Source organism: Camelus ferus, chromosome 9 (genome assembly GCF_009834535.1).
Source record: "Camelus ferus isolate YT-003-E chromosome 9, BCGSAC_Cfer_1.0, whole genome shotgun sequence".
NCBI lineage: Eukaryota > Metazoa > Chordata > Mammalia > Artiodactyla > Camelidae > Camelus > Camelus ferus.
This window is the reverse complement of record NC_045704.1, coordinates 12,764,291-12,777,235: the sequence shown is the minus strand read 5'-3', so window position 1 is coordinate 12,777,235 and position 12,945 is coordinate 12,764,291. Positions and strand designations below refer to the sequence as shown.

The 12,945-nt window shown below is 53.6% G+C and overlaps 1 protein-coding gene across 6 annotated transcripts in view; it reads left to right on the top strand.

Annotated features, from left to right (window-relative positions):
- The window catches only part of AP2A1 (adaptor related protein complex 2 subunit alpha 1), a 31,110-nt gene that overhangs the window by 13,750 nt on the left and 4,415 nt on the right, over positions 1-12,945 (top strand). For all 6 annotated transcript variants that reach the window (XM_032485488.1, XM_032485489.1, XM_032485490.1 and 3 more), the window contains exons 5-13: positions 5,639-5,768; positions 6,312-6,413; positions 7,798-7,906; positions 10,594-10,744; positions 11,184-11,352; positions 11,507-11,644; positions 11,786-11,968; positions 12,421-12,518; positions 12,677-12,908. In XM_032485488.1, coding sequence (XP_032341379.1) covers positions 5,639-5,768; positions 6,312-6,413; positions 7,798-7,906; positions 10,594-10,744; positions 11,184-11,352; positions 11,507-11,644; positions 11,786-11,968; positions 12,421-12,518; positions 12,677-12,908 — 1,312 coding nt within the window. The remainder of the gene's footprint in view (positions 1-5,638; positions 5,769-6,311; positions 6,414-7,797; positions 7,907-10,593; positions 10,745-11,183; positions 11,353-11,506; positions 11,645-11,785; positions 11,969-12,420; positions 12,519-12,676; positions 12,909-12,945) is intronic.

The window sequence follows — 12,945 nt, the reverse complement described above, 5'->3', positions numbered from 1 at the left end:
CAGCCCACACACTGGTTTTCAGCCTGATTTTCCCCTTCTTAGATTATCCACAGATCCTTAAACCAAGCTTTTGTTCAAAGTGATGCAAACCAGTAGCACCCCAATGCCTGACAGAAGCAAACAAGCCTTTTCTGGGGAACCCCACCTTCACCGCAGGCTTCAACGAGTTCCACAGATAAAGCTCCAAGTTACACAAGTAGCTCACCATCAAAAATCACTAAACACAGGATACGAGGCACCATGAGGGAGAACCAGCAGAGAGAAAACCGAAAATGACAGTTTAATTGGAATTTTCATACAGAATATAAAATGAGTATGTTTAATATGTTTTAAGAAATAAGGTGGGGGGAAGGGTATAGCTCAAGTGGTAGAATACATGCTTAGCATGCATGAGGTCCTGGGATCAATCCCCAGCACCTCTAAAAAATAAATAAACCTAATTACCTCCCCCTCTGCCAAAATAATTAAATACAATAAAAAATAAAGCTAATTAAAAAGAAATAAAGAAGAGAACGGTTGAAAAATAGGAGCAAAACTCAAGCAGATTTTTTTTTTAAATGGAAAAAATCATTTCAATTTACAAAAATAATCAAGCGGTCTAGTTGAGCAGCAGAGAAGACTGAACCAAAGCCAAGATTGTAAAGAGGGAGTAGAACTGATGAAATTAATCAGAATGCAGCCCAGAGCAGCAAAGAGATGGGAGATTTCAAAAGAGAGGTTAGCGGTGGGGAGAATATAGCTTAGTGGCAGAGTGCATGCTTAGCATGCATGAGGTCCTGGGTTCAATCCCCAGTACCTCCGTTAAAAAATAATAAAAATAAGAAGAGAGGTTAAAGGTCATCGAAAATAGAGAAAGTCTAACAACACTATTTAGAGTTCTAGAAAGAGAGAAGGGAGAGGCTGTGACAGAGGTGGTGTTTGAACAGATGATGGCTAAGAATATATCCTAACCCATGAGAGAGTGTGATCCTCGGATTCAAGGAGCCCAGAAATTGTAAGCAGAAATAGAGACTGTTGGGTGCAGCAAGGGTTGTAACAGGGACACTGTTGAGATGTCTGTGTCCATCCTGGTGGGAGCTGATGGTGGTTGGGACCAGGGTTGTAGCGGTGAAGATAGTTATAAGAGGGGTCTGTTTTGGAAAGAAAGATGACAGTGCAGATTGTATGTGGTATAAGAGAGAAAAAGGAGGGAAGTTGAACAGGTGGATGAATGATGGAGGAGTGAGTGGAGAACCAGGTGGGCAAGGAGAGGATCCCGAGTTGGGGTTTGGCCGCATTGACTCTGAGATGCTTGGTAGACGTTGGGGTTGGACAGCTGGAAGTCAGGGCCAGAGAGAGAGCGAGACCCAAGAGAGGTCTTTGCTGTGCAATAAAAATATAACGCCAGCCACCTATGTGGTTTTCTCTTTCCCAGTCATCACATTGGAAAAAGTAAAAACAAACAAGTGAAACTCATTTTAATATTTCAGTCTAACCTGATCCATCCATCATTTTGTCATTGGATTGACATAAGAATTATCCAATATTTTTTGCGCCAAATCTTGAAATTGGCATGTAATTTACACACACATGGCATGACAGTTTGGCCTTACTCCATTCAAGTGCTCTGTAGTCACATGTGGCTGGGGTCCAGCAGAGAGGACAGCCCAGGGCGTTTGGTAATTAAAGCCACAGCTGGATGAGGTCCCCCAGGGAGGATGCGAACAGGGAAGAGGAGAAACCGAAGGCTGAGAGCTAGGGTTGCCAAGTGTATTGAGGTCTGGCCAGGCAGATGGGAGGATAACGCAGAGCAGGCTAGTGGCTCGGAACTTGGAGAAGAAACTTTCAAGGAGGAGGAAGCGGCCAATCATGGCGAATGCTGCTGATGGTTTCGTTAAGATGAGGATGGGCGGGTGGCATTGGCTTGAGTGAGTCAGGTGGCTGGTCACCCTGAGTGGGGAGAACCTGGCACCTTTGAGGGCTGAGAAAGAGGCCAGTGTGACAAACACATAGGAGCACAAGTGATGTCCCTGTGATGTCCCCATTTCACACGAGGGGATGGCAGCTGAGGGGCTGTGCCCTGCCAAGGTCACAGGCCAGGCTGGGCTTGTCTGACTCTCAGCTGGGCTCTTGACACTGGAAACTTGGCCTTGACAGTGACTGGGGCACAGAGGAACTGTTTCTTTAGGTAGATTTTATTTTTAATTGAGGTAAAATTCACCTAACATAAAGCTCACCACTTTATTAACAGTTTTAAAATGTACAACTCAGTGGTCTTCAGTCCATTCACAATGGTGTGTAACCACCACCAGTCTAATTCCAGAATGTTTCCATCACCCCCAAAAAGAAGCCCCGTAACCAGGAGCAGTCACTCCCCCTTCCCTTTCTCTCCATCCGCAGGCAACCACCCATCTGCTTTCTGTCTCTGAGGATTTGCCTGTTCTGGACATTTCAGATAAAGGGACTCACACAATGTGGCCATCATGCTTCTTGTCACTTGGCGTAATGTTTTTGAGGTTCGGAATCCATGTCGTAGTGTGTCAGTGCTTCATTCCTTTTAGGGGCCAGAAATAACATTACTTTGTATGGATGGACGGACCACATTTTATTTACGTGTCCATCACAAAGCTTCCACCTTTTGGCTGTTAGGACTGATGCACACATTCGTTTTCCTTGTACATCTGGGCACAGCCCCCGATATTAAGTAGTCTAAAAAATTTTTTTTTTTAATTTTAATGGAGATACTAGAGATTGAACCCAGGACCTTGTGCATGCTAAGCACGCACTCTACCACTGAGCTACACCCACCCCCCAAGTAGTTTTAAACTTTACCTACATTGTTTCACTGTCTCTGTTTCACTTAACCAAAGTGATCAATAACTCTTATTCCTTCATTTGGGATTTGATGGGACATTTCCTTACCTGTAATTGGAGATGATAATGGAATCCACCTCCTTAGAGGGCTGTGGTCAGGATGAAACACATTAAGACATAGAAGTTCTTAGAGCATGGCACAAAGGAAGGGCCCTTGAGATGTGAGCTGTGATGATGTTCGTGAAAAGACTCCCATTCACTGAGCTCTGCTGGGGACAGACCTGCTGGCTTATAAGCTGATGACAGTCAGGCAGGGAACGTTCCCACGCTGCCACCTTGAGCACGTGTGTGCTTTTCCCTGGTGTGGGTGTCCAGGAGTGGAATTGCTGGTCTTGGTCCGCATCACTCACAGTGGCTCCCTGACCAAGGGTGGACCAGCTCCTCTTCTGACGACCTGTTCCCTTGTCCACTGGCGGCCACAGCACTCAAGGGCTTCTGTCTCCCCAGCCTGGCCAACACACGTATCTGCCTGGCTCATGGGAGAAAACGGAGCCACTGAGTCGATACACATCAGGTGAATCACCTTTTCACCTGGCCTTTGACTCCTGCAGGTTCACCCACCCATCCTGGGACTTTTCCTCGTGCCCTTCTCCTGGGCATCTTTTGAGTCCTTTCTGGGAAACCGTCACTGTAAGTCCTCAGTTCCTGGGGACCCCTTCTGTGCTCAAGGCCATGGTACCCAGGCTCACTTCTTCATCCCTCAGATCCTACCAGGGTCCTCACTTTCCTGACGGGGAAACAGTCAATCAGAGAAGGTCAGGGGCTTATCCCTGGAGCAGGCATGCCTGACCCCAGAGCCCAGGGAGTGCCTTCTGGGACAGTCACACTCATGCTCTTCGCGAGCTGGGAATTGGCTACTGATCTGGGCACAGAATCAGCCCCTGGAGATGGGACACTGCTGGCTGCCAGGCTCCGTGCTGACCAAGTGCCTGTTTAATTTCCTGTGGTGGCTGTAACTAATGACCACGAGCTTAGAGGCTTAAAACTCACATTGATTCTCTGACAGTTCTGGAGGTCGGAAGTCCAAAATGAGTCTCACTGGCCTAAATTAAGGTGTCAGCAGGACTGGGGCCTTCTGGAGACTCGGGGAAAGAATTTGTTTTCTGGCCTTTTCCAGCTCCTAGAGGTGGAATCCTGCATCCCTTGACTCGTGGCCCCTCTTTCCATCTTCAGTCAGGAGCGTAACATCTCTTCTCTCTGATCTCTGTGTCTGTCCTTACATCTCTCCAACTGATCTTCCTCATTCCCTCTCTAAGGACCCTTGTGATTACACTTAGGGCCCACAAGGATAATCCAGGATCATCTCAAGATCCCTGATTTAATCCTATCTGCCAGGTCCCTTTTGAATGTAAGGGAGCATATTCACAGGTTCTAGACATTGGGATGTTGACATCTTTGGGGGGCTGCTATTCAGCCCACCACAGGATTTAACAGTCTCCCTCTCCTCCACAGAGAGGAGTAGGGTTCTCATTTTCTGGAAGACAATATGGAGGCTAGGCTCAGAGATGGAAAGGAACTTGCCAGAGACCACACATCCCTGCAGGTCCAGGGACCCCTGCACATCTTCCCTGGGTATCATAGAAAGAATGTATCAGAACAGAACCACTTCTCAGCTGCCCAGCTGCAGCGAGCTCTGAGGCACTGTGATCTCCTGCCTGCACTCTTGCTGTCCCTCCTTAACCCCGTCTGGCCTCCGTGTTGTGCCCTCACCCCGCCTTCCCCCCCAGTCTCTTCTCCACACAGCAGCAGAGGGACCTTTTATTTTCCTTTGGTTCTGGGGTTTTGTTTTTGTTTTATTTTTTAATTTTTTTTTCATTTTTTCCTTATTTATTTATTTGGTTTTATTTATTTATTTATTTTTTGTTTGTTTTGGAGAGGGACCCTTTAAAGACATAAGTCAAGGGGGGAGAGTAGAGCTCAGTGGTAGAGCACATGCTTAGCACGCACGAGGTCCTTAGTTCAATCCCCAGAACCTCCATTAAAAAAAAAAGTCAGACCTGGGGGTGGCGATGCATAGCAGTACCTATTTTTCCAGTTTTGTTGTGAGGGAAAATGAATGAGCGTGCAGCCTGGAACAGGGCTAGGCCGATCAGAAGGGCCCCCAGGTGGGAGCTTTTACTGCTGTCTCCTTAGTGTCCTAGCCTCCCTGCCTGTCACCAGCAGCAGCTGCATCTCACACAGGGTAAAAGCAGACTTCTCACCGTGGCCTGCGGGGCCCCGCACGGTCTGGCCCTCTGCCCCTTGCTGTCCTGCCTCCAGTCATGGCAGGCATACAAGCCTCCGCGAGGTGTTCCCTCTGCTGGGAGGGTCTGTGCAGATTCGTAGTCTTTTCTCTCAGTTTTCTGTTCACCTGGTGGCTTATCAGAGTGGCCTTTCTCCAAAACAGCATCCCTGGAGCACCTGCCCCCATTTCCTGTAGCACTGAACCTGGACAGTCTGTTGTTGGGCTCTGACTGCCTTGGCTGGGACATAAGCTGTATGAGGACAGATGTTTGGACCAGTTTGTCCACCATGCTATTCACGGCACCGACAGCAGTGCCTGGTGATGAATGAATGCACTCTCTGCCCCGACCCCATAAGGTTACTGAGATACAACCCATTTTGCAGATGAAGAAACTGAGGCCCTGCAGGCAATGAAGGCAGCACCAGAAGGCTTCCCTGGTCCGCCTGGCTCTTTTTACCTCCCACTGGGCACCCTTCCTGGGAGCTGCAAGAAAGGAGGGGGAGGTGTGCAGGACTGGGGCCGCACTGACCCCTGTTCCCACCCCACGTTGTGTCCCCGCAGGGACAGCATGGACAGCGTGAAGCAGAGCGCGGCCCTGTGCCTGCTGCGGCTCTACAAGGCCTCGCCCGATCTGGTGCCCATGGGCGAGTGGACAGCCCGCGTGGTACACCTGCTCAATGACCAGCATATGGTGAGGCCCCTGGACTCTTGCCCTTGGCACTCACCTGGATGGATGCCTGGGGTCCCCCACTTTTGCCCTGATTCCCCCCTGCATGTCCAGGGCCCCCCAACTCTGTCCCTGACACCCATCTAGCCACCCCTGGATCCTGTCCAGTGTCCCCAACACCCATCACTTACCCAGTCCCTCAGAAAAATCCCAGCTTTTGTTTCTGACATCCACAGGGTCCCCCAGCACGCCTGCCCAGCCAGCACAGAGACACTGACCTCTGTCCCCATCTCCAACACTCCAGGCTCTCACAGTCCCCACCTATCTCTGCTCCACAACCAGATGCCTGTGCCCTCCACCTAGGGGACTCCAGATATCGAAGTCTGTGCTGGCCAGGGTCCCCAATCCCTGAAACACCCACTGGGACACCTGTACCCACCCAAGCACACCCCTGAACCCAGCCCCAAATGCTCCTGAGCCTCTGCTCTCTGATCCACAGCCTGGCCGCTTGTCCCCAGTCTGACCCTCCCCTCAGGGCCCTGACCTGCCACTCATCTGCCCTTGCAGGGCGTGGTCACAGCCGCTGTCAGCCTCATCACCTGTCTCTGCAAGAAGAACCCGGATGACTTCAAGACGTGCATCTCCCTGGCCGTGTCTCGCCTGAGCCGGGTGGGTGTGGTGTCAGCACCAACCGCGGGAGGCAGCCCTGGTGGCCATGTCCCCTGGGCACCTCTCTAATCTCCCTCATTCTCCCTAAGAGACTGCCCAGCATGGTGGTGAATAACTCAGGCTTGGCGCTGGGTGCATCCCAGCTTGGTCACTTCCTGGCTATGTGACCCTAGGCAAGTGGCTTCACGTCTCTGGGCCTCACTTGCCCCATCTGTTCAAAGGGGACGATACCAGTGCCTGCCTCACAGCAAGGTGCTGTGAATGAATCTATATAAAGTATGAGTGCAGGGCTGGGCGCACGGGGAGCGCCCAGGAAGTGAGGATGTTCTCCTGACTTTCTCTCTCTTGACCCCTTCTTTCCCCACCTTCACCCTGTCCTGGGAACATGTCCTGAGGCCTCCTGTGTGCCCAGCTCTGTGCAGGCTGACACTGGGGACACGGATGGGTCAGGCTTGATCTGTGCCTTCAAGTAGTTCCTTGTCCTGTTGTGGGGAGTCTTGTGCAACAGGCTGGCCAATTCAGTCCTGGATGATCATAAAAGGGGTGGTTTGTGCTGTCGTGGAGGTTGCCAGGATGTGGCAGGCCCCCAAAGGAGGCACTTCACCCAGCCTGGAAGTCTGGGAAGGCTTCCTGGTGGAGGTGATCCCTGCCTGAGTTGAGACTTATAGTAGTAGAAACATTTCCTAAGCAGGTAAAGAGAGGCCGGGATTCGCAACCAAAGAGAACAATGCACCAGCTCATTCATTCAGTCCTTGTTTCACTCATTTAGCACACATCTGAATCCTCTTGCGGGCCAGGCTCGTGGGGGAGACAATGACAGTGGGGGTGGGGCACCTACTGTCAGGAAGGTGGCTCAGAGCAGGATGGAGCATGCTACCTGGAGAAGGGGTTTTCAAGGTTCACTAGGAGTTCACCATGAGGGAAAAAAAGTCACATGCTCTTTTATGAATGCCCCTACCCCTTCCCTGAACCTTTCTCGTGTCTGACTTTGTAGGAGGTCCCAGGGACCTGGGAAAGCATCAGACCAATTCCTGCGCCTGAGTAGCTTCCAGTGTTGGGAGGGAGCACAGGGAAGCCCTCTCCCGGAGCCAGTGTGGTCTGTGTGCTAGTGGAGGTAGCCTGGGGCATTGTGAAGTACAGAGTTGGAGTTCACAGTAGAGGATCAGGTGGGCCAAGATTCTGCACCCACCCAACACCAGCTTTATGTGGAAAAAATTAGCCAGCCCCAGCTTAGTCCCAGATCCATCCGGTCACTCGCTCTATGTCCGGGGCTTCCTGACCCTCCTCCCAAAACTCTGGTTTCTGCTCCAGAAAACTGTCACGCTGCCCCAGCCACCCCTCCCCATGCCCCGACCCATACCTTGCCCCCCTCCTCTGCCCCCAGATCGTCTCCTCGGCCTCCACTGACCTCCAGGACTACACCTACTACTTTGTCCCGGCGCCCTGGCTCTCGGTGAAACTCCTGCGGCTGCTCCAGTGCTATCCTCCACCAGGTACCTCCAAGCTCCCTGGGCTGGGGTCGGGGGGCTTCCGACCGGTGGCTGGGCTGATGGGCTAGCTGGGCACTGTGGGTCTGGGTCTGGATTTGTCTGAAGTGGGGCTGGTGCCTCTAGCGTAGGTTCCAGTGTGGCAATGGGGGCAGTCCTGAGCCCAGACCCCACCCACGGAGGCTCAGGAGGAGTATGTTGTATGAGACTGTTGGGGGCAGTCTGGGGGCAGCATAGATGGGGAGTCCGCCCCGCCCAGCACAGAGAATCAGCCAAATTGCTGATGTTTGTGGACTCCCCATTGTAGGCCAGGGTCCTTGCAAAGCGGACTCATGCTCCAGCCCTGTAATGTAGGGGCCGTCGTCACATCTGTTTTACGGATGAGGACCCCGAGGCTTGGACGGGGAAGGCCTTGGCCAAGGCACCCAGCAATCAAGGGGCGATTCCAGGCCATGCAGTTTGAATTCATGTAGCTCTGTTAGGGCTTTTCGTGTCCTTGTGGCTCAGGGTCATGACCACTGGTGTAGAGTCAGGGGCCTGCAGTGAGCCAGGTCTTGTACCGGCGGTGTCTAGCCCTCCCGACACAGCTGGCAAGGGGCAGCCGTCCCTGCCATATGCTCACAGGGAAACTGAGGCTTGGGGGTGAGAGCGCCTTTCCAAGCCCAGGCAGTGAGGAGGAGCCAGACTCTTGCGTCCGTGCTCTAGGCCTCTCTCTGTACCATGTGGGCGTGGCTCCCCTGAGCTTCCGGATCCTCAGCAGTCTGACCTCACAGTGCAGTTTTGGGGACCCCATGTGCAGAGGTGCTTGGCACACAGTAGGCGCTTGAGAAAACCATTCCCTCTGATTCATCCAGGGTGCTGAGCATCTGCCAGGGGCCAGCGGCTGAACCTTCACAGCTAACTGTGTGAGCATGTGCGTGTGCACGCATGCATACACTGTAATGGAGTGTATGATGTCGTTGACACCAAAGGCCCCTCCCAGCCTATGAAAGCCAGGGGTGAATTTTGTTGTGAGGCCCAGGGGAAGCCTCTTCCCCACTCGGTCTCTTTCTCACCCTGTAAGGAAGGGCACGGGCAGAAACTAAGCCCCTTCCATCTCTGAAACCCCACCTCATAATTTTGGGGTGTGCCCATTGTGGGCAACTCATCAGCTCAGATTCCTGTCACCGTGGGAGGAATTGCAGCTGTGGCCGCGAGCAGACGCTGCTGGGCTAGCTCCAATTTATTCCCATGTGATTTTTTTTTTACAATGGATTACAAAAATATTTTCCAACGTACAAACAAGTAGACTGTCCATCACCTAGACCTCACATTTTGCTGTGTATGCATGCTCCTATTTTGTTATGTATCTCTGAAATATTCAAAAGTTAATTACAGACATCGTGATGTCTTACTTTGAAATATGCTTTTCTACAAACTGCGGGCATTTTCGTTCACAACAGCAAGTCTGTGTTCATACTTAAAACTAAACGATTCTCTAAGGTTCTCTGATACCCACTACAGCTTTTCCTCCTGCTCCCCAAAATGTCCTTCACAGCTGGTTCAAACTGGGATCTAATCAAGATCAAAGTATCCAATTTAATTATCATTTCTCATAAGTCTCTTTTAATCTGGAAGAATTTTCCTCTTTAGTCCATGTTGCTGGCTTTCACCCCTGCCTTTTGTTAATAAAAAATTTCAAACAGAAAGATAACTTGGGAGAACAGTTTACCGACCACCCAGCTGCCCCCCCACCCTGGCTCAGCAGAGCTTTACCCCTTCACTGGATTTGCTCCCTTGTTCGTTCATACTCTCAGACATGCCACGTGCCAAATTACTTGCAAATAAGTTGCAGACATCATAACATTCCTCCTTACCCCCAAATTTTTCCACAAACATTTCCCTAAGATCAAGACCACTGTGCAAAACCACAATGGTCTTATCACACCTGAGAAGATTCAGAGTAACCTCAGGGTTATCTGCTATCCAGGCAGCAAACTGCCTTCATTGTCCAAAGCTTCATTTTTATGGCTTAAAAAATAGAATCTAGGACCACAAATTAAATATGATTATGTCTTTGTCATTTTTTCCCCATCTGGGTTAGTCCCACCCCTACTGCCTGTGTTTGAAGAGCTTCGGTTTGCAGCGTGTCCCGTGTTCTGGATTTGGCTGGTTGCTGCCTTTAGCTCGTTCCTCTAGCTGGTGAATTTCCTGATCAATTTGGGTGCAACATTTTTTGCTGGAACACTTGACAGCTGTTCTTTCCACGTGCTGTTGCCTCATCCGAGAGGCAACAGCAGTGCTGGGTTTTGTGTGAGCTCCTGGCTGGCAACTGTCTGTCAGGCACTCAGATCCCTCCTTGGGAAGGTCCAGCTTTGGGAGTGTCTCTGGGGAAGGTTCTGGGAGTTTTCTTGGCTCTGTGAGACTCCCAAAGAGCCTTGGTGCTGCAGAAAGGAAAACTGGGGCTCCCAGGGGTAGAGCCTCTTGCCCGACAGGCAGAATGGCAGGTCTGGGGTCATGTACTCTGCCAGCTGTCTCCCACTGCCCCTGATCACCTCGGGGCCCAGGAAGGGCTTAAGGGAGTAGACACCCCAGCCCAAAGCTGCAGGGCCCGCAGCTCTGGTGGGTGGGAGCCGTGGCGTGGCCCCTGCCCCTGGCAGGCGGGCCGGGCCGTCAGATCGCTCAGCCCCGGGGCATGGCCTCTGTTTCCCCAGAGGATGCGGCCGTGAAGGGGCGGCTGGTGGAGTGCCTGGAGACTGTGCTCAACAAGGCCCAGGAGCCACCCAAGTCCAAGAAGGTCCAACACTCCAACGCCAAGAACGCCATCCTCTTCGAGACCATCAGTCTCATCATCCACTATGACAGGTGCCTGCTGGGGGCAGGGAGCCTGGCCTGGGAAAGGGGTCTGGAGGCCCGGACTCTCGGGTCTGAGAGAGGAGGGGGCCAGGGTCTGACTCTGGGGTCTGAGGGGGGAAGGCACTGGGAGCCTGAGTGCCTGGGCCCTAGGGGAGGGGTCTGGGAAAGTGACTCTTAGGTCGGAGGATGATGAAGTTGCGATACATGACCCTGCCCGGTTGGTGCTGGTCCCCCTCCTGAGGGGCAGAATTTCTGGATGTCTTTATTTGGGTTCAGCGGCCCAGGTGTCCAGGTCACCAGGAGTGGTCATGACTGGGACGGAGGGCATGCGTAAGACTTGGGTCCCCAGGGGGATGTGTGATGGATCAGCCGAGGCCGGGTCCTCCATCCCCTGGTGTCGTCTGTGTCCCCTCCACCCAACCCTCATCTCTTCGTCTCTCCCTGGTAGTGAGCCCAACCTCCTGGTGCGGGCCTGTAATCAGCTGGGCCAGTTCCTGCAGCACCGAGAGACCAACCTGCGCTACCTGGCCCTGGAGAGCATGTGCACGCTGGCCAGTTCTGAGTTCTCCCATGAGGCAGTCAAGACCCACATTGACACTGTCATCAATGCCCTGAAGGTGGGACCTCTGGGAACCTACCCTGGCCACACAGACCTGTCCTGTGTCCCCTCTGCTCCCTCAGAGAGATTTGGGTGCTCAGAGGCTGGGGGGTGGCCAGTCCTATGCCAGCGGGGTACCTAGAACACACCACATACCTGCTCTCCTCCCTCAGACGGAGCGGGATGTCAGCGTGCGACAGCGGGCGGCCGACCTCCTCTACGCCATGTGTGACCGGAGCAATGCCAAGCAGATCGTGTCAGAGATGCTGCGGTACCTGGAGACAGCCGACTATGCGATCCGCGAAGAGATCGTGAGTCCTGGGAAGGGCCAGGTGCCCAGACTCCCGGGGCACCTGAAGTCGGGGACGTGCTGAGCCCAGACTGAGTGAGTTCACACCCCAACTGGCCCTGTGGGCACACTCGCACACCCGTCTTCCCTCCCCGGCTGGCAGGTCCTGAAGGTGGCCATCCTGGCTGAGAAGTACGCCGTGGACTACAGCTGGTATGTGGACACCATCCTCAACCTCATCCGCATCGCGGGCGACTACGTGAGCGAGGAGGTGTGGTACCGCGTGCTGCAGATCGTCACCAACCGCGACGACGTCCAGGGCTACGCTGCCAAGACTGTCTTTGAGGTCAGCACCCCCAACACCCCCATGATGGGGCATCGAGGCAGTGCAAGGACAATAGGGGTGGTGGGCCCAGCTAGCCCAGGCCTCCATCCTGCTTCCTCCTCCTCAGAGGGGCCTTGGCCTCCCTGGGCTGATGTGAGGGTCAGTAGGGCATAGGCGTGGGCACCCAGTCTGTAACCACCAGGCCTCAGGTCCCACCGTTTCCCACTCCCTCTGCCCCAAAAGGGGGACCCATTCCGCCCCATTTTACTCCCTGTGTGCACTCAGGCGAGTCCCTCAACCACTCTGTGCCTCATTTTCCCCATCTCCAAACCCACCCACATCATGGAGTCATGAGGGTTCCACAGTTAATAGGAGTCAGGGGCCAGGCACGGCGCCTGGCGCACATGGAGCATCCCTGAGCCCAGATTGCGCCACTCACCTCTGTCCTCGACCGCCCCGTTCCTGCCTCCCAGGCGCTCCAGGCCCCTGCCTGCCATGAGAACATGGTGAAGGTTGGCGGCTACATCCTTGGGGAGTTTGGGAATCTGATTGCTGGCGACCCCCGCTCCAGGTGACGGGGTGAACACACACACTCCGGAGGGGTCTGGGGTCCTGGGGCCACCTGGGGTCTGGGGAAGGGTCCCACCGAGGGAGACGGGACCTCCCATGGGGATTTCCGGGAGAGGGCGGTGGAGCCGGCTGCCCGCTGACGCTGTGCCCCCCGGACAGCCCCCCAGTGCAGTTTTCCCTGCTGCACTCCAAGTTCCACCTGTGCAGTGTGGCCACGCGGGCCCTGCTGCTGTCCACCTACATCAAGTTCATCAACCTCTTCCCGGAGACCAAGGCCACCATCCAGGGCGTGCTGCGGGCCGGCTCCCAGCTGCGCAACGCTGACGTGGAGCTGCAGCAGCGTGCCGTCGAGTACCTCACCCTCAGCTCGGTGGCCAGCACGGATGTCCTGGTCAGAGTCCTGGTCCCCATGCGCCCCTCCTCCCCAA